General features: G+C 43.2%; 1 protein-coding gene across 1 annotated transcript; it reads right to left on the bottom strand.

The window, feature by feature from the left end:
- Nucleotides 1-1,885: 1,885 nt before the first annotated feature.
- On the bottom strand, nt 1,886-11,979 carry slc18a1 (solute carrier family 18 member A1). The gene is made up of 16 exons (XM_029257093.1): nt 11,655-11,979; nt 10,546-10,680; nt 9,419-9,740; nt 9,203-9,261; nt 8,723-8,806; nt 8,298-8,390; nt 7,603-7,692; nt 6,998-7,041; nt 6,631-6,691; nt 6,446-6,541; nt 5,808-5,886; nt 5,500-5,551; nt 5,332-5,395; nt 4,566-4,685; nt 4,183-4,316; nt 1,886-2,353 (listed from the first exon to the last, which is right to left on the bottom strand). The coding sequence occupies exons 2-16, from the start codon at nt 10,658-10,660 to the stop codon at nt 2,246-2,248; spliced, it is 1,521 nt and encodes a 506-aa protein (XP_029112926.1). The 5' UTR covers nt 10,661-10,680; nt 11,655-11,979; the 3' UTR covers nt 1,886-2,245.
- Nucleotides 11,980-21,884: the final 9,905 nt, after the last annotated feature.

The raw sequence follows: 21,884 nt of genomic DNA, 5'->3' as shown, positions 1-21,884 counted from the left end.
TATGAAGGAGGCAGTGGTGCTGATCGCACTCATTTTAGACTCATCATCTATACGTATTTATTTATCTCAGATTCAATGGGAAAATGCCAACTGGGCAATGAATGCTGTTGGCTGTCAAGTAAATCAGCACGGAAAATAATGGAAAAATGTAACGCGTTTGTTATCTGACCAACACTGAACTCTGTCCAGAGAACACAAGCAATGGATAAGTTGGGTAGGACGCTTGTGCTCGGGTTGGAACAACAGCCTCAACAGCAAGAGCAATAAATGTTTTCTGGAGTTTTTCATTTTTGCTATGTTGAAAATCTGGAAGAAGATTCATAAACAGTTCAAATCCATCCCATTTATTATCTTTATGAGCACTTAAGGAGGCAAATCCGGTCATGGTCATGTCATTGAACAATTTCTGCAGAGTTCTAAGGACTGGTGCTCTCGCAGATTGGTTATTAATGGCACTTTGAAATTGAAAGTGTTTGAGCTTCACCGATGCTGATCTCACCCTTTCCATCCTGACTTTGCTTCTATCAGCTCCTCCTTTGTTATAGACATGACTGTAATATAGGACTGAGCCTCAGCGAAAAGGGAAATTAAAGGGAAGTCGAGATAGGCATTGTTTGCAGATAACACACCCACACACACTCAGTCCCACACAACACACAGACACACACTGCTGTGTGCACACATCAAATATAAGTATACAATAAATTGATTATATATACTGTACATCAGTGTGAATCCAGCCATTTCAGTAATTTTGAAACTAGTATCAGATTATGTTTCTCTTGTCTTTTCCAGCACACAGAGCTGATTTCCTAGTTTATTTTCGTGTTTCACTGTTCACCGTCTTTCATAAATGGTTTACAAACAGTACCAAGTTGAGCATAAATCAGTCAAGTTTATATCCAAATGTCACCATACAGTGTTTTAAAATGTCTTTCTTCAGAACAGTTCAGCAATATGCAAAATCGGGTTTTTGTCATATACATGATCTTTAACAATAATTTACAAAAACCATTATGTTTGAATGACAGACTATTTTAATGGTAAAACGTACACATTCTTTCACCACGTATACATCGAGTATACATACATAGGCTTAGCATCAGGAAACATCACAGTATTAAGAACAATTATAATTTGAAAGACTGATAAATTCCGGTGGTGCATTGTAGTTAATTTGTCTGTTTTTCACTTCCTTCCTTTCGGATGTCGTATTATACTTACAAAATTTATCTGCTGTAAGTGTGCGATATTTCTTAGCACAGGGTTTACCAGAGCACAGATCAGAAGATACACAAATTACACTTAATTTTTAATTACAAAATGAATCATTAAGTGATTTGCTCATTCACAAAGAAGTATTAAAAGACACAGCATACTTCCATATATAACAAATATACGTATAAGAAATCCTAAGGAGAAAGAAAAAATACTATTATGAGACATGAAAACAGCATCACATTACGAAATAAAAATTAGCGCACATTTATCCCTTTCTGTTACGAAAAACGAGTGCATACCGAGAAAATGGCTCATTCTGAGTTCATTTACTGTGCACAATAGAGTCAGTGAAAGTTAAAAGGAATGTGGTAATATTGAATTAAAAAGCGCATTTCTGAAGTCCTTAACAACTGCACAGTATCCCACACGAATTCCTCATAGTCATAGGTGTACATCAGCAGTGAATCTGAGCACACATTTTGGCATTTACACACAAAACCCTTCACTATTTCAAAATAATATTTTTCTTTCTCAAATTCCCAAAAACTTCTGATATTACAAAGACGACTATTTTTATTTTATATTCCACATAGTGTATAAGTACGGTTAAGTCATTTCGTTTCACATGTCATGCAGAAGTCAGAAAGAGCAAAAAACTTGGCTTCAGCAAAAGGAATGAGTATGTAGTTCCAGAATAATGGATCTTTTTCATGGCATTTTTGGTCTAAGATGAGCTTAACGTGATGTATCAGGTGACACGTTGGCAGCATATCGGCAGCCAGGCCCCAGTGACAGATCCAGAAGCGTGGTGTGAAACCACAACTGCCCTCTCAAAGCGCAGCGCCCGTTTCGTACTCTGTAAAGTACTCATTTTCACCATTCTGAATTTGCACAGGTGTCACAAGTTTGGCTCAAAGGGTCCACTGCAATGGATCACCTCTGTGTCTGTAGGTGTGTATATGTGTGCTGTGTGTGTCTGTACATTTTTGAGTGTGTGCAGCTGTGTTTTGTGTGAAGGTTGCGGTCATTCCTCTGTCTCCACTTCACTCTCGTCACTCAGCGGAAACTCGCGATACGGCTTCTGGGTGCTGTAGCTCTTGACATGCATAGGGCACTCCTGGTTGATTATAGCCTGAGAGGACAACACATGACATTTACCAGAGGACAGTGCATAAGGCCAGGAAGAGCAGACTTGTACGCCGCTGCCTTAAAGAAAAAGTGCTGTGCAAGTAGTGTCATTTGTCCACGACTGCTTATTCGAATGCAGGGTTACAGTGGTTCAGAGTCACACAATGTGGGTAATTTAGTGTCGCCAGATCATCGGAAACACACCTCTTTGGACTGAGGGAGGAAACCAGAGCATCTGAAGCGAAGCCATGCAAATTCGACACAGACTGGGCTGGATTCGAACCCACGCCCGAACGCGTAGCCCAGGTGCTGTGAGCCACCAGTACTACCGGCTGCTCGCCCCGTACAAGTATGTCAGGTGACAAGTGTAACATTTAACACCCTCTACCAAACTAAAATTTTGACAGTAGCATGATTTCCATTTAAATCAACACTGTGTAGTATGGTACATTAGGAATTGTGCAACATTTGTGCTAAACGCTGCTCAGCAAGTGTGAACATGAACAAACGCACCATCTCGGCCTCTTGCCTCACTAACACACAGCTGGAGCACCGGCATGTCTCACAAGTGTGTACAGTCCCACTGACGTGTCCATGCCTTCCAGCTGTATGCAAGAGTGCGCTCATTCCACAGAATGAAAAAGTGCTTCTTTAGATATATATCATTTGTTATACTGCGGTTTGCTATTTTTTTGCTCTGTATGCAGTTGTTTTACTCATACAACGGTTATTTCATTCCATACAACGGCTTGTAAGAGACGCTTGCGTGACATGTTCTGGGACAGAGATGCACACTTGGTGTCTCAAACCCAAATGATTTTTGTGCCTCCTCGATGTCAATCTGGGTATTTTCTGTCTACATTTGGTGCATCAACTTCTAAATTACTCTGGAAAAACGGACTCCTAGGGTCTAAGTAGGGTTGAAATTATGGTAGTTGGACTTTTCTCTTTTAAAAGAATATTTTTATAGACACTGGATGGAGACAGATGTTCCTCCAAGCAGGTTATTAACACAGTCACACTCCTTCTATAACAAAACCACCTATATACTTGTTACTTGTAGTGACATTTATAATCTCAACCAATCAAAACCATCAGTTAAGGTAAATACAAATCACAACTGAAATAGCAGATTCAATTCAATTCATTATCATTATTATTATTTTTATTATTATTATGAAAGATGTTGACAATGATCTTGTGAAATTCATTTCTTTATGTCATAAACATTTGTGAGCCAAATTATCACAACGTCTCTGCTCACTCTGTGAGCTCAGGCTCTCGCCCCAGGCTTCCTAGATGGACTCTGGCTCTCTGTGATACTGTACTAGCACGAGTTAATCCATAACAAATTAATGAAAATATTGTTTTAAAAGATATTCTTTACATATTATATCATTTGTTCTTTTATATGAATAACAATACCTTTTTATTTGGATATTTTAATGAATATTAAGTGAAATTTTTAAGTCCAGGAATCAGTCATTACAATATAAAGGTAATTTGATCCCTTTACAGTGGGAATTTGCCTAAAAGGGTTATTTCAAAGAGCAAATCAACTTGGGTGGTTAACATCATAGGACTGCACTGACCGAGAGAGATCATTTTGAACGCTGGCCTCTCACACGCTTTGCTGGTGTGAACTCCATCCTTGCTCATAAGAAGGCACAGCCAATGTATTCCATGGACTATACAGTATGTATCTTTATCAAGAGCTCATGTTGCATCTTCATGAGCAAACCTTGCTGCGGACTCTTCCCAAGCCAGAGGCAGTGCTGCACAGATGCTTGGTTTCAGTGCAACTGTACTAGGGGGACAGGGGATGCAACTCACCATTTTCTCTTCCCTGGCAGCTGGGCTCCTCAGGAAGCAGCACAGGGGCGCATAGAGGATGTTAATGATCCCAATGATCACCATGAGGTAGGGGAATCCAATGGCTCTCACAATGGCACCTCCCGTCGAAGGACCTGCATAGCAGGAGCAGGACTGTTAATACACACGTTCTATCCATGCATGACTGAAGGAACCAACAAAGCCATGCCTTTGCAGTCACACCTGTGTTTGAAACCCCATGTTCTTTTTTCATGTACGGAGTGGTGTGTGTTTGTGAGCCTGTAAGAGGTGTCCCACTTGCAATCCGGCCTGACAGACTTACAGGTGTGCTGATATTGATATTTATACAGTAGGTACTCAGTGACAGAGACAGTCGTGCTCACCAATGGCGAATCCCATGCAGAAGGCTACATCCGCAATGGCGTAGACGCTGCCATACACTGACGTGTGACGAATGTCCACTAGGTACCCCATGATGGGCATCATGGAGGAGTCCACCATTCCTGATCCACAACATAAAGCACACATGTTGGGCACATTACATACTTCTCTGTATCTTGCTCATATATTTGAATGTTTCTAGCCCAATTTCGTATAACAATGCTAGAGTAATATTTATCAGGTAATTCTCGATGGTGATGGTTATCATTAACTCTATTCAGCAATCCATTATCATTAACCACTTGTGCAGTGCAGCAAGATGGAAAGTGATGTGGAGCCTATCCCAGAAGTGTAAGGCATGAGTTAGGGTACACCCTGGACAGGACTCCAGTCCATCACAGGGCAATCATATACACACACTCATTCACTCATACACACACTATGGGTAATTCAGAGGCACCACTTCACCTGACACATATTTTTGGATTTTAGGAGGAAACCAGAGCACCCAAAAGAAACCCACATGAACATGGACAGAAAGATGCAAACTCCACACAGTGTGAGCCAGATTCAGACCTACTGTACATCCAAATTAAAAGCCCTCTAGAGCACTGTGCCACCTATTAGCATTAAATATTAAAGTTAAATGAAAATTTTCATGTCTCTACAGACATTCTCTCCTGCACACCTTATTAAAAGTTATATGTCTTGATAAGGTGTTACAGTTGCTCATACCCACTAGTAATATTCAGTGTGATCTACACTTACCAATAGCAAATCCCAGACCACCATTTGGGCCAATGAGACCATAAATATTTTTCGCAAAGGGGACCTATGATACAATGGTAAAAAAGTTATATGTGATACATGACAGTAGCCTAGACAAGAGTATCTTTCAAGAGCGGGAAGTGATGACACACAGAAAGGGTTACTCACACAAAGTAAACTGATGCCAACAATGAGCATGCCAATCATGGAGCACAGCCACCTGAGGGACAAGAGACCCTACCATTAATACACACTGCAGGAAAGTGAGCACAAAACCTGTCAGTGAAGCTAATGCTTGGGAAAGTGGTGATAAAAAAGCCCCTGGTGTTACTTTATTTTGCATCGAGTTTAAGAGATTAAAAACAGCACACAATCATTGGAACCTCTGAAATAAAATATGGAACGCAAAAAATCATGCAAAAACGGCTTTCTTCGTTATTTGCGTGATTTAATACAATAAAGATATAGATATGTACCTTCCCATTTTGTTGGCCAACAAGCCAAACAAATTTGTTCCGATGAGGTAAGATATACTGGCTGGTAGGAAAGCCATACCTGGAAGCCACAAATAAGCAGTGAAGTGAATTTTAAATAAACTAGTAAAAAAAAAAGAAAAAGTAAAATACACACACACACACACACACACACACACACACACACACACACACACACACACTTTCTGAACCGCTTGTCCCGTACGGGGTCACGGGGAGCCGGAGCCTACCCGGCAACACAGGGCGTAAGGCTGGAGGGGGAGGGGACACACCCAGGACGGGAAAAGTAAAATATATATAATATATATATATATATATATATATTATATATATATATATACACACACACACACACACACACACATATGCTTTCATTATTGGCTTCATTTAATGAAATTATATAAAAATCCTCCTAATTTTTAGTTTATTCTGACCTATTAAATATCTGTCTATAATGATTACACAATGCAGATATTTACAGTTATGTTAAAGCCTGATCAGTGCTCTTTAACTTCTCTTTGCCTTTGGGTTTGAATGAGGTGTCTGCGTGAAACAGGCAGTTGTGCATCATCACACAACCTCCAGTCTGCGGCACAAGACCAGCAGTGAGAGGTACGCACCCAATTGCCACTTGGGAGAGCACATGGTCTGCATCATCCAAATGGGCAGGGTGGGCTCCAGAATTCCCACTCCCATGTTGGCGAAGCATATAGCACCTGAATCACAGAACAGCGTGTTATTCTCATAGTCAGTGGCACATTCTCGTCATTCAGTCATGCTTGTAGGAAAGGCCCTCGAGGATGACCTGCACTGATGAGGATGTAAGGGTCCTTCAGCAGGGTCAGCAAGGGGGTTCCCTCCATGCTCTGAGATGAAAGCACAGGGTTAGCCTGAACATCTTAGTCACCCTGTCTCTGTGCTCCTTGTAGACCTGGTTACACTTGCCTCTGTCACAGAGAGGCAAATCAGTCCCTGGCTTTGGGCCAGCGCATGAAAAAGGGACATTTTTGTTGGCTGTGAAACTAATGCGTGGGTGCGCTCAGTGCATAGCATGATCTTCATTATTAAATTAAATAATGCAATAACATAACTTCCATATTTACTTTTTTCATCGGCTCGGATATTGATACTGTTTTTTTGTGTCTGGAAGAACGACAAAATAAGTCACTCACGCCAGGAGAAATTTTTGATGGCTGCAAGATACAGAGTTGTAGAGCTGCATTAAACAAGAATTAGATGACGTTAGGAAAGAAATTAAGAGGATCTTTTGGGAGCTGAATGACATAAAACACAGCAAGAGCCCAACAGTTGCTCCCATTCAAAATTTCAGATAAAAAAATAATCTTGTTTCATCTAATTACTTTTTAGGCTGTAAAAATGGCAGATACACCGATGAATGAATTTGGTGCAGTCATGAGGTCATTCTCACTGCCATTATCCAGAATTACTCTGTTCTGGAAAACATTTATCAGACTCATGAAATGTTTTTAAATGGGCTGGCACTGACAAATGTACTTTGCAATATGATTATCACAGTAACTGCCGACAGCTAAAACAGGGTACTTATGCAACTGTGACTTTTGACTGGAGGCTCACATGGCATTAAGAATAAATCATTATGTATGTAAAACAATTCAGTTTGTTCAGAAAATTTACAAAATACTTAAAATATGTGTAAAGGAATGAATACGTAACTTACAAAAAATGTACAAAGTTTCGCAATTTTTTGCAATCCCAATTTCTAATGCATTGTGCCTAATGTGTTGTGGTTACCTACCTCCATCCAGCACAGCAAGGAAGGCCAAGATAAGGAAGGGTGAGCTCTTCCCGACAAATTCATACATCACGCTGCCAAATGGTGCTCCAACTGCGGGAAAGCAATTCACATTTCGCATTTGTGCACGGAGGTGTATGAAAGGAGGACCTGTGCAGATTAGCAGTATCTTCAACAGCTGACTGACTGACCACAGAATGAGCATTACTTAATGTCGCAATGAACCGCAGTGGAAAGCCAGGCCACTGAGGGGTAAGAGTGACTCAGTGAAGGCAGAAGACTAAACATACAGCCCAGACCACAGTTCAGTTCTGAAGTGTGTCATTTACTGTAGCATGGAGGTAGTTGTGTTAGGAAAGAAACAATTATGTTGTGCTGGGGTGGGGGAGGGACTGCCACATACAGAAATTCAGCTTTGACACCTCTACGCATGACTTGAGTAATAAGAATTGTCAGTTACACTTCAGCTATGATAATGGTCACTTTACGGTTCCAAGCAGTGCTTAGCCCTCCCAAACAGCGCCAGGTGACTGGCCGTGTGAAGAGATGGGAGAACTGGCACAACATGGACATGGATTGTACAGCTTCTTCAGCGCTCATCTGGTTTCACGCTATAGCCATTCCTGCTCTGTGATCAATAGCTGAATTATGAGAAAATATCTGGGGAAAATTTTCAATATAATATGGAATTGACTCACTGAGGACACCCATAGCCAGTCCACCCAAAGCGAAACCCATGGCAACACCTCTTTCATGGTCATCAGTGTAGACGCTGGCCAGCATTCCGAGGCCTGTGACAGAGGTAATTACTGGTTTGAGAAGTAGTAAGAAAGATGGGAAGCTTTTCTGTCATTCACATCATCATTAATTTAGTTACTCCTTTGCAGTGGTTGCACAAGTCTTAGCCCTACATACAGCTAGGTAAAGACACCGGTAGCTCAATCTGCAACGACAATCTCATCAGTCTAAACATAAGTAGAGCTAATATTTAAAGGACTTTTAAAACATGCTTACACCTTTAAGAAAGCTGTAGTACTGCATTCTGAAGGATTTTACCATGAAAATTCACAAACAAGTCTAGTTAAACTCACGCAGCCTGAAAAGTAAGATGAGCAATGAGTACCTGCCACCGAGGAGAAAGAGGAGCCAACTCCTTGCAGAGAACGGGCCACAAATAGCAAGGGGTAGGTCCCAGAGAATGCAAACACTGTGGAGCAGTGAGACATGAACAATTGCAATGTGTGTTTGGACAGTTGCCAGCTGTTACATAAGCATAACAATATATACAGCATTTTAGAGGGAGCCATATAATATACCCTAAAGCCTCAGATAGGTGTAATTTTAAAGTTCTTTTACAGTTAATCCCACACATCTAATCTGTATCAATCCTTGCCCCAGTAAAGGTGATCATGTCCCTTTAGCTATATGCCTTTAGCTATAGGACACACAGATAAATAACATTACCATTTAAAACAACTGCTCACCATTTTGCAGTGCTTTTATCATGATGTTCAATGACATCTTCAATATTTGTGGAAATCTTTAACGTGTTAGACTGTTGCCATGTTAAATTCATGCTTTCCTACTGTGTGCAGGTACTTACTTATGGTGGACACAAACATTATGGCAAAGCCAGCAAACATCGGTATGTGGTATCCAATCCTTGAAATAAAAAGAAGGTATATGTTATACACAGCAGGGAAGCATTTTTTTGATGACAGCTGTTTCCTGCTTTTTGCCTGATTTCAGCACAACTGAAACATCACCTCCATGTCAATGTGACAATTCCAATGAGACTCTGTCCTGAAGAAGTACATACCTGTTGGTGAGTGGGCCCACAAAAGGGTTCACAAGCAGCTGCACTACAGCCTTGGAGGCAAAAAGCAGCCCCACCCTGACATTCTCCTCCTCCAGAAAGTCAGTGTCCTCCAGGCAGCTGGCAGGAGAAGACTGGTTGGTGCTGACTTCAGAAAGGTTGGTCTCTGGGCTCCCAGACATGTGGGTGGTGTTATCGTAAAGCGAGATGACCGATGAGAACGGTGTCCCCTGGGGAGTCTCGGGGCGTGGGGTCTGGTTGGAGGCTGGGGCGAGGTCCTGTCTGCTGTGCTCAGTGGTGTACAGGAACGAGGGAATAATGGGTACTGGAAGACATTAGAAACAGTGTGTTGTGTTTTGCGGATAAGAGCCATTTTGCAGGCAGGCACTAAGGACAGAGATCAGAGCCTCCATCCCTGGAGAGACATCATCATGAGATTTCTGCCGCTAGGGTCCCTCTGTCCACCTCTATTAGCTGTATCTGCTGAAACACACTTAATAAAACCAGCCCTTCAAAAGGTCACGTACAGCTTACAAATGTGCATTCACCATGGTTCTGGGGATGACAACAGAAGTTCTTGCATTGATTTTAGTATGGTATGCTTTTATAGTGGTATAGTTTATATACACACACACACACACACAGACACACACATTTTCTGAACTGCTTGTCCCATACGGGGTCGTGGGGAACCGGAGCCTACCCAGCAACACAGGGCGTAAGGCCGGAGGGGGAGGGGACACACCCAGGACGGGATGCTAGTCCATCGCAAGGCACCCCAAGCGAGACTCGAACCCCAGACCCACTGGAGAGCAGGACCTGGTCCAACCCACTGCGCCACTGCGCCCCCCCTATAGTTTATATATCCCATGGTGTTTTTTTTTTATTAGCAATATATCCATTTATGAGCAGTGTCAGTGTATGACGGTGATGTTACTGTGCTATGTTACTGTCAATCACTGTGTGATTTTGCGGTGTAATGTAATGTCTGACATTCTGCCTGGCAATGCTGCCCTGGTACCGCGAGTGTGTTGTGACTGAGATGCGTCACTGTGCTATGAATGTGTGGCTGTACACTGCAGCTGTGCTATGTGTGTGTTCTGACTCAGACTCAGTGGACTATGACCCACCTACGACAGTCAGCAGCATATTGTCCAACAGGAGGGCCACACATACCACCACCAGCACCAGCCGCGGTGAGCCCCTTTTCCCCTTCAGCCACTCCATGGCGTTGAAAGTGGGCATGCTGCTCAGTGCTATAGGGTCTGGACGGCACAGAGCTGCATTAGGGTCAGATGATGGTTATGAAGTCAACACTCCCACCCAAGGCAATAATGTCTCTACAGAATGTATTGTTCAAACTAGCAGGACCACATTTCAGGTCCTGCGCCTGAACGTTCCTCACATGTTAAGCGCACCTTGCACTTCAAAAGAAATCAAATGAGCCAGCAATGACCAATGGAGCACTGATAACACTGTCTTTGTCTCATACACTGCAGAGCAGGCCAACTATCATCGATCCCATTCTTCATCATTGTTCCATGGCCACCATTCTTCTCCTCTACTGATTAGATAAATACTGATACACGGATGCCGAAGTTGCTCCCAGGCAGCTTCATACCAAGCGGAATCGGGAGGAGGCAATGACTAGGCAATCAGGCGGATTTTCTCAGAGACATTATACTCCTAAGTCATTCTTTGCCAATAGAATTAGCTTTTCTTCCAGGATAAATACCACCTTTTGTAAAGGATAACTAAGCTTCATGTGAATAAAGGATAGTCATGTACTTTACGTGTAAAATCTTAAGACAAAATTAAAGCAACTTAATGTTTTCAGGAGAGAAAAAAATATTTTAATTCTTTGTATATGCTTTAATCATCAACAAAAGTTGGCATCATGGTCAGCTATATCTCATGCAACATACTATTTTTAAAAGTGCATATTCAAATTTAGGAAAATGTCAAATCTAGTGTCGCTGTAGCTAAAACAATCATTTTGATTAAATTACTGATCCTGTTTAACGTTACAGAGTCTTTTAAATACTGTTTAACTAGAAAATAACTAAATGAGCTTAACATTTTCATACATATTATATATTCACATTGTTAGCAATCACTGTATTTCCAGGACTTAAACAGCAACAGCAATGATTCAAGTTAGAGAAAATACATGGATGGAGTCCAAGACACATAATATATGGAGAGAAAACATGGACAGAAAAGAGTATGGCGGAGTAACCTGGTGGCAACTGGATAGAGAATCCAGGCAGATGTAAGTGCCGCTCACGTTGATGTCTTCATTACGGCACAGCGGAGTCCCTCGGAACACATGGGCTCGGCTGAAGATGGACAGTGGGAGCCATCGATCCTGTGGGTCCACACCAGGTACAAGTCAGTCAGTGCGTGTCTCTCTCTAGCCACCTGTATTTAAGGGATCCGTCCTCTGTGGGGGGTGGGTAGCCTTTTGTCATAAGGTAGTGATGCTTGACCCCACCCCCCAGCCCTGCTCACACACACAAACTGAACGGAGCTTACACTGCGTCATACAGGAAGGTAATTGACTGCATCTGCTCTGGTTTATTGGGCAGGGACATAGCCGCAGGCCACGGTAACTCGCTACAGGAGCTTATCAGCCATCTCAGGCATATTAACCCTTTAAGAGCAGGCTGACCTTTCCGTGGGCAGGCCAGGACACACGCCATATTTGCACAGTGTCCCCACTGCCTGCTCTCTGTCAACACACTCCCTACCTCCAACCTCCACCCCTTCAGACCACCCCCACCAGTGCCCCACGTGGGTCAGACCGTCGGAAAACTGTCGTCAAAGGCGAAGCCATGTTTCCTGTGCAGCTGCAGATCTCTTTGACGCAGGCTATGGAGGTGCTGCCCAGCTCGAGGAAGACTGGACCTAGCAGGGATGAGGGGCGAGTATGAAATCAAGGTTGCGTCATAAAACTACCTGACCATAATGAGGGAGTGCATTCAGTTTTTGGGGCAGACAGTACCATAGGCCACACCGCCATCTCCCAGACTACCAGTCATACTTGGGGAGGGCTAGTGATGAACAAACAAGCATGAGATGCAGCAAAGTTACCCAGAGCATGACTACTGAAAGGGAACGGTTGAGGAGGAGGGTGGGTTTTTTGAGAGAGGAGTTTTAAGCTTCAGTGAATAGTTTGGAATTGTTCATTTTGGGAAGGGTTACATTTTTTCTTGAATTTTGAAATTGACTTGGTAATTCTGTTGTTTTAAATTCACATTTTAGCACTTGGCAGACACCTTTCTCTAAGGTATTGTCAGGTTTGTTGACATTTGATAAGATTTGTTCTTTCTACTTTTTGTCTCTACTGAGCTCTTGTTTAGATTTTCATAATTATGGGTCATAGAAGCAGCAGGAACTGCCCACCCACTGCTGCACAGCACTTGGTCACTGGTACTGTGACATGCCCGTGTGCGCCCCAACATTATACTAACAATCTACGAGCACCCTTCATTTTACATTAAACCACGCTACACAAACCTGCTTTACATGCTAAGAACATCTAAGAGATGTTCTTTGTGTCACACACACACACACACACACACACACACCCCAATGAACATGACCGATGAAGGTTTCATCATCAGCCCACAAATCAGTACCCTTCACCAAACATGGAAACATAAACAAGGACTTTTATTCCATAACACCAGTAATTACGGTTGGACTATCAAGAGACTTTCTGTCAGACTTATTATGCGCTGATTGTCTGCTGAGCAGTGTTTGGGGCACAGAACAGGTGCAGGATCAGTGCAGCATTTCCGCAGCCTTAGGGGCTGTTGAAATCAAAAATAGAGCAAGAGCTACACACCCTCATGTTCTACACGGAGCTGATCCCATCCATCGGACAGGTGCACTGATGCTGCACTCCAATCTCTCCATCTTTCTCCCAATGCGTGTGCAAGCTGCTGTGTTCCTACATGTTTATACAACATGCACTGCATGTGTTTGAATGCACAGTAAGCAGAACAAAAAGGCTGGTTGCAGGGTACCAGCTTGGTGTTTCTTGCAAGGGCCCTCAGAAGCAGACGCCAGCAAGAGCGCCCCACCTTACTGCAGCACTGCCAGAGAGATAAGCCAGTCTTTTTGTAATAAGGCCTTGTTGTCACTTCCACATGGGCTATGGGAGATTAGAGGCAGCAAATACAAAAGGAGGCAGTGCTTCCGGACAAGTATAATCGCAAGGTGTTTGGAGAGGAAATGATGATGTGAGGAGGGGGGTGCTCTGGCTTCTACGAGAAACAAACCTTCCCCTTTCTGACCTCAACCTCTTTATATGGATCCTCCTCTCTTATGTTCTGTGAAGTCTGGCTCATGCCACAAAAAAAATATACGTAAGAAATAACCTGTTTAATAACAATGGTCTCTGTCAAACAGACAAATTATGGAAGAAGCTGTATTTTAAACCGTTTACTTCTTTTCAACTTGCACAAAAGATAATAACAGATGGTAAATGGAATATCAAACCAGTCAGGACAAAACCCAAACCTCACACAAAGAAATGCAAAGTATGCTTTTATCATAGGTGTTCAAACATTCTGGAGGGTAACAAATGACAGGATATCCTGTTTAGTGTTAGAGGCCCTCACCCTTATATCACACTCACAGGCCAGCACAGTGAACACTAAAGGTTTCAACAGTGCTACTGTTTGTCATTCATATTTAAACCTGAATTGCAATAGGAAGTGTCATTGCTAAGGAACTGCTGCAAATGCCCCAGTAAGAAAATTGTTCAGTAAATGTCTGCAGCTTACATAAAAGTCACTTCTGGAAAAATCAAATCAAAGCACATGAAATCTGAGGGGCAATACTTTGAAATGACAATGTTGAGTTTCCAAAGTAAACGTGAAAAATTAAGGGAAAAATCTTCACGTTTGTGCATTTCCCATGAAAAAAGATGGGCCATCATCTAAAATACCCATGGTAGAAATAACTGTAGCATTTTCCTTAATGATATACACAAGTTGAAAGAAATACATTGCCATTCCTCAAAATTACACCTCTCAAAACTGTTTGTAGTATTTAATCATAAAAATCCTGGGATACCATAGTTTCCAGTGAGGTTGACATTTGAATTATTTAGTTATTGTACATTTGTATTGTTATAATATAATTTCTGTTTTTGATATGTGAATGTTAGCTTGATCCTGTAATTAAATATGTAAAAGTAAAGAAAATATTGCGTAAGATACGCAATGTTATTATGTTACAGAACACGTACATTTCAACAGTGCATATGTTTACAAATGTGTTTTTACAGGGAGAAAAAAAATCCCATGCCTTTACTTGGAATAAATGGAACCAGGGGGTGCGGTGGCGCAGTGGGTTGGACCACAGTCCTCCTCTCTGGTGGGTCTGGGGTTTGAGTCCCGCTTGGGGTGCCTTGCGACGGACTGGCGTCCCGTCCTGGGTGTGTCCCCTCCCCCTCTGGCCTTACGCCCTGTGTTGGCGGGTAGGCTCCGGTTCCCCGCGACCCTGTAGGGGACAAGCGGTTCTGAAAATATGTGTGTGTGTGTGTGTGTGTGTGTGTGTGTGTGTGTGTGTGTAAATGGAACCAATGGCTACACTGGTAAAAGAGGAATTATGGGAGCTGGCGCTATTTAAGTACTGACGGAAAGATCCATTTGAAAAATGATCCTACAGACAGACACACTGTTTTACGTTACCAGCACTTAGTAGCAGAATGTATGAAATACTCTGTTTGTAAAATGTTATGCTACTGAACTGTTATTTTGTTGTACTTTAAATGTAAGGTGGGAGTGCGGTGGCGTGGCTGGCTTGGCTGGGTCCTGGCTTACTCTGAACTATGGCTTTTTGGTAACAAATACCGATCACAAGGCCACCTAGTGCCACAAAGCATTACACATCCCAACGTCAAAGACATTGATTTTCCCGCATTTGCTCCAATGGCTTGTTTTGTGGTGCTATACTTTTAATGTATTTATTTTTTGTATTCTGTTGTTTTTCTATTAGGGGGGTGCGATGGTGCAGTGGGTTTGGCTGGGTTCTGCTTTCTGATGGGTCTGGGGTTCGAGTCCTGCTTGGGGTGCCTTGCGACGGACTGGCATCCCGTCTAGGGTATGTCCCCTCCCCCTCCAGCCTTGCGCCCTGTGTTGCCGGGTTTGGCGTCCGGTTTGCCACGACCCCACTCGGGACAAGAGGTTTCAGATAGTGTGTGTGTGTGTGTGTGTGTGTGTGTGTGTGTGTGTGTGTGTGTGTGTGTGTGTGTGTGTGTGTGTGTGTGTGTGTGTGTGTGTGTGTGTGTTAGCTAGCCAATGGATTAGCTGAGCCTCTAATATACAGCTGCTTCAGTTCAAAGGCAGAGGAAAGGAGAATGAAGAGTATTGCTGTTCAGACTGTTGTTCACTAGCTGAAGTCTTAAGTTTCTATATAGTCATTGTTGAGAAATTTGCAGCTCTAAATACAGCACTGGGATATTGAAGAAAAAATAAACTTTTTGGGATCCACACCCACCGCACATTCACCTCATTAGTTGGCCAAGGGCTTACAACCTATTGTTGAAATGGTGGGGGGAGGCAGACCTCTTCAGCTGTGGTCAGCAGTCTGCCTAGGAGAGGAAAACTCCAACATAAAACCTATGGCCTGAGGACCTCATCGTCACCGTTCCAGCTTGCTAGGCTATGGCAGATGAACCTCAGGCTTAAAGGGTGGGTTCAGTTCTGTGCACACTGCATTCCTCCTAAAAGCTCCTTTGCACAAGCTTTTTTATACGACTCCTTTAAGTCAGGTCCTGTACCAATGAGAAAGGGGCAAAAATGGCAGGTGGAAGATGTCACTAGAAGCCGCAGTCTCAATCCGACTCAGGTGTAAGAGCCGTCTGATGTTGACCTGGAGATGACATCATCACCTGGCAGCAACCTGAAGGACCAAGCAGCCCTCTTTAGGAACAGCACTGCTTGCTCCATACGGAGACGGACCTCTCCCAAACACCTAGTTGGCTTACTGTCACCAACAGGCATCTTACACTGCGGTTGAAACAAAATAAATGAGAATCATATTCCACCAAGAGGTGAAAAGGGACTCAAGCTCACTTCTTGGAACATCAGAACCATGTTGAACTCGAAAGACAGCAATCTTCCCAAACACCACTCCGCTTTAGTTGCGCTCGAACTTGCCAGGCTGGATGTAGTCATACCTGTTCTCAGCAAAGTCCGCCTCTCCGAGGAAGGTGGTCTACAAGAATATGGCGCAGGTTACACCTTATGCTGGTCAGGAAAACCAGAAGCGGAAAAATGTCTATCTGGTATTTGTTTCATGGTCAGGAACTCCGTTGCCATAAAGCTTATAAACCTACCATCTGGTCACTCAGACCATATTATATCCATGTGACTTCCACTCAGAAACAAGCAACATGCCACAATCTTCAATGTATACGCACCAACTCTTCAGGCAGACCCTGCAGAAAAAGACTTGTGAAATCTGCTACAGAAAGTCCCTGCCAGTGACAAAGTAGTCATCCTTGGTGATTTTGATGCCAGAGTGGGCCGCGACTCTGAAGGCTGGAAAGGCGTGCTTGGTAAAAATGGAGTAGGTAGCTTGAATGAATGTATGAAGTATGAAGCTTAAAGACATCCAAAACACGTGGTGGACAAACCTCACAGTGAAAACCCAGCTCTGCGCTAACACTGGCAACTACAGGGGTTTCTACGATGCCTTGAAAGAGGTCTATGGACCATCCTATCTGATTCAGAGTCTGTTGTGGAGTGCCAATGGGAAGGAGCTGTTGACAGACAAGGAATCTATACTCAGTCCCTGGAGAGACCACTTTCACTCCATCTTCAGCACCAATTGCACAGTGCAAGATTTTGCACTGGACCGCATCCCTCAGCAGCCAGTGAAGCATGAGCTGGATGAACCACCAACACTTGAAGACACTGCAAAGGCCATAAAGCAGCTGAAACGTGGTAAGACCGCAGGAGTTGACAGTATCCCACGTTAGGTTTGGAAGGATGGTAGCTTAGGCCTTCACAAACTTTTCACAAACTTCACAAACTTTTTGTCTACTGCAGGGAACTGAGAAAACTCCCCCAAGATCTAGGAGACACAGTCATCATCACCCTGTACAAGAACAAAGAGGAGAAATCAGACTGTTCAAACTATCGCAGAATAACCCTTCTCTCCATTGCTGGCAAAATCCTTGCAAGAATACTGCTAAACAGGCTAAACAGGCTGGTACCAACTGTTGCAGAGGAACACCTCCAAGAGAGCCAATGTAGATTTAGATCCAATCGTAGCACAATGTGGCATGGTGTTTGTTCTGAGATGGATCCAAGAGAAGTGCCAGGAGCAAAACAAAGGACTGTATGTCACCATTGTCGACCTGACCGAAGTGTTTGACACCATGAACAAGAGCGAGCTCTGGTCAATCCTGGAAAAGCTAGGTTGCCCACCAAAGTTCCAGGGCATGATCATGCAGCTCCACGAGGGCCAACTCGGCCAGGTCATACATAGAAACAACATCTCACAGCCTTTCCCAATCGGAAATGGCATGAAACAAGGTTGCATCCTTGCCCCTATTTTGTTCATCCCATTCTTCAGTATGATGCTCCAGCAGGCTGTCCAAGACCTCAATGACAATGATCCCGTTTACATTCGCTTCCACACTGATGGCAGCCTATTCAACCTGAGGCGACTGCAGGCTTGCACCAAAACCAGGGAACAGCTGATATGGGAGCTTCTGTTTGCTTACAATGCTGCCCTTGTTGCTCACACAGAATCAGCCTTGCAGCGCATGTCATCCTGCTTTGCAGAGGTTGCCCAGCTCTTCCGACTGGAGGTCAGCCTCAAAAAGATAGAAGTCCTCCCATCAACCCACACTGAAAGAAGAGTGTAAGCCTTCCAGCATGTTCATCAGGCAGAGAGAGCTAAAATCAGCCCAAGAGTTCCCTATCTGGTGTGTGTGATATCCTCTGATGGAAAAATCGACAAAGAGGTGGACAACAGACTGGCTAAAGCCAATAGTGCTTTTGGCAGACATTCCAGACGTGTCTGGAACAACAAGAAGCTGAAATCAGAATGAAAGTCAGGGTGTACAAAGCCATCGTTCTGACCACCCTGTTGTATGGCTCTGACTCTCAGCATCCATTGGATGGATCATGTCCCCAACACCAAAATCCTTTAAAGAGCAGAGTGCACTAGCATAGAGGCCATGCTCTTCAGAATACAGCTGAGCTGGGTAGGGCATATTTCCAGGATGGATGACCATCCCCTGCCCAAGATCCTACTCTGTGACAAATTGTCCACAGGCTATTGTGACTATGGGGCACCACGGAAACGATACAAGGACACTCTGAAAAAGTCCCTCGTGTACTGTGGTATAGATCACAGACACTAGGCATCCCAGGCTGCCGACAGAGACTTGTGGCGGCAGACAGTCCAGCAGGCCACTACATAGTTTGAGATAAACCGCATGGCCAGCATGGAGGAGAAGAGAAGAAAGCAAAAGAACCCTATTCCCCCAGCACCAACCATAAACCAGTCCCTCCCATGTAGCTGCTGTCTCGCATTGGCCTCATCAGTCACCAGCGTGACTGCGGCAGACGTGGATCCTATCCTTCCTAATCTTTGTTCGCGAAGTCATGCCAAGAAGAAGAAATTTGTGTTTGCAGTTTATATATAACTTGTAAATACATTTTAACCTGAAAAACTTCAATTAAAAAGACAAAAAAAGTTAAAATGGAAAAACACAAATCAACTAGTTGAGCGTATAAGAACATATATCAGAGAGGAAGTCGGAGTGCTAAAGTCAGCATGATGTGAAGTTGGAACTATACAACACAAGGATATTTCTTATGGTAATTATGGATGGTGGCTGATATAATTAACACACAAACTTCCCAAATATAAGACGACACATATTGACCCACAAGTTCATAAAAATTCACAACCAACATGCCAGGATATTCTGCCTTTCTTTCCTAGACATGAATTAGTGTCACTGTTCAGAGGCTGCTTATGTTGCTTTTTTGCAGTAATATTTTAATAGTGAAATACTTAGAAAATAACCAGCTTAAGAAGGTAAGTTAAGACTGACTTTATTATGTAATGTCCATTTGTTCCATCAAAACTGCTTAAAGTTGGCAGCTTCCTTTTTTGCTGGCACACCTTCATCTTAGGATAAGAATAATCCAAATAAAAGGAACAACATGTTCAACACCTCTCCTTATGCCAAAATTAAAAATAACAATGAACAGTACATACATCTGGACCTTCACTGACCATGTTAGTAAATGCAGTCTGCAGTACATACAGGCTTGTCCAATGCCGACTAAAAAATGAGAATTTATCTTTCTCTTGTGCCCCTTCATAGTCACCTTTATTGTCATTCTGCCTATAGGTGAGTTATGCATACAGAAGATTGAAATTCCACTTCGTTTTGGGCCTCTGTGCCACACAGAACATACAGTGCACCTTCTGAAAAAGATAAATACAACAGACGAGTGGAGATTTCTTTGGAAAAACAAGAGAAAAATGGAAAGTATTCATTATAACAAAAGACATACTGGATTAGATGATACTGACATGGCTTACCCCAAACATCTAAAGTACTACTATGAATTTATTCAACAAGTGCTCTTTCGGATGGATAGTGAAAGGCGGTCCCCAAAAATCAAAGAACAAAATCAGTGCTGGACTGTAAGATTTTGTCAGCCGCACCCTGTAAAGCTGCACTGGTATTTATGTTTTTTTGCTGGGGGGTGAGAGAGAACATGTACGATTATGTGAAATGCAGTTTCAGAAGATCTTGTAAACTGAAGAACAAATTGGAAAAAAATGAATATTTAAAGGGGGGGGGGGGGCAGTGGCGCAGTGGGTTGGACCGGGTCCTGCTCTCCAGTGGGTCTGGGGTTCGAGTCCCGCTCAGGGTGCCTTGCAGCGGATTGGCGTCCCGTCCTGGGTGTGTCCCCTCCCCCTCTGGCCTTACGCCCTGTGTTGCTGGGTAGGCTCCGGTTCCCGGCGACCCCGTATGGGACAAGCGGTTCTGAAAATGTGTGTGTGTGTGTGTGTGTGTGTGTGTGTGGTTCTGATTAAGCCTTTTGAGTAGCTTTGCAAGGGAAAGATTCCCAGTTAGGGTTACTGAGGAACAGAGTCACACTGGGACTACATTTGATATTTATCTGGATGAGTAAAAAAACTGGGCATGCATATTTTTTTTAATATAAACTCAACTCAACTATTCAGGCGACAGTCTGATAATACACAATAAACAGATAAACCTGAATCTTGCTAATCACCTTTTAACATTTTAAACAAAGGTCACTATATGCAAATGCAAAAATGCAGAGATACGAAAGCAAATTATGTGCCATCTGTCAGTTCAATGTACAGTCTTCTGCTGTTCTTCACCTGGTTCATTATGCAAAGCATGATTTTCGTATTTTTTAATATTTCTATTTTTCTGACATATTTAGCTAAATTTCAAAATTACAGCTTGAAGTATGGTGACGGGTGGTCACAAATTTCGACATATGAAATATGAACCTGAAGCTGCCCCTTAGTATTAGCTACTGGTCCAAAATATTTGTGGCACTAAGGGAACGAATTTTCTCCGTTTACATATACTTACATACATACACTCCTGCATGCTTCTTCTAAAGTCACTTGATAATAAGAAGCATTAATATGAGTAATGTTATCCCGCATGTCCTCCGGAATGACACACATATTCTTCAAAATCTATAATGGGTAAGCAGTTTTTCCAGTAAGGGTGGTTGTTTAAAATGGTGCACCAGATGATTTATTCCGTTTATAAAAATGATTTTGCAGCCACTGTAGTTTTGCTACTTGGTTTAGACTTGAAATACGACGAACCCGTTCAGGAAACTCTTTCCAGTCCCACTACAAGGTAAGGTGGGGAAGGTTGTTAAATATATCCACCTTATTATGAACTGTTACGTAGCAGACACCTTTGCCCAAGGCCCCTTGCCATGTTTGACTTTAGGCTCATTTACTCATGTATACTTCAAGCCAAGAGTACGACAGCAGGAATGGGATTTGGACCTGGGGACCTTTACATGGAAGGAAACACCCCTAAACGCTCCAGTACCTGCTGTCCTGGCAGAATATTTCACTTTTGCACACTCCACCCTTCACTTCCCGCAGCTGGAGACCATGCGACCGCCACTGCACTCTGCGGAGGCTTGTCGTCCCGACGCTCTAATTAGGGGGGCGCGTGGCCGCTCTCAGTGCGACGCCACTTCCCGAGGAGACACACGGCAGATTACCGGGTAATCCGGCCCAGGAAGCAGCCCGCATCCGACTCCACCGTGGCCCTTGGTTCAAAGCCACCGAGGACTATTTATTGTACAAATTCAAAAGAACTTCCATGTTTTGAGGACGAGGTGTTTGGTCTGTAATGACGATAAAAGCTCCAGGAAGATTTATTGGAAGCAGGTGGGCGTGTGATAAA

Source organism: Scleropages formosus, chromosome 12 (genome assembly GCF_900964775.1).
Source record: "Scleropages formosus chromosome 12, fSclFor1.1, whole genome shotgun sequence".
NCBI classification, from domain to species: Eukaryota; Metazoa; Chordata; class Actinopteri; order Osteoglossiformes; family Osteoglossidae; genus Scleropages; species Scleropages formosus.
This window is presented reverse-complemented; position numbering and strand designations above follow the sequence as displayed.

Bases quoted from the DNA above. Each gene is read 5' to 3' on its own strand.
- slc18a1 (XM_029257093.1), bottom strand. From the start codon at position 10,660: ATGCCCACTTTCAACGCCATGGAGTGGCTGAAGGGGAAAAGGGGCTCA. The intron at 6,542-6,630 runs GTCATCCTCGAG...TCTGTGATTCAG, and splicing joins TTACATCCTCATCAGTGCAG to GTGCTATATGCTTCGCCAAC. The intron at 4,686-5,331 runs GTAAGTGTAGAT...GTTGTGGATCAG, and splicing joins TGGTCTGGGATTTGCTATTG to GAATGGTGGACTCCTCCATG.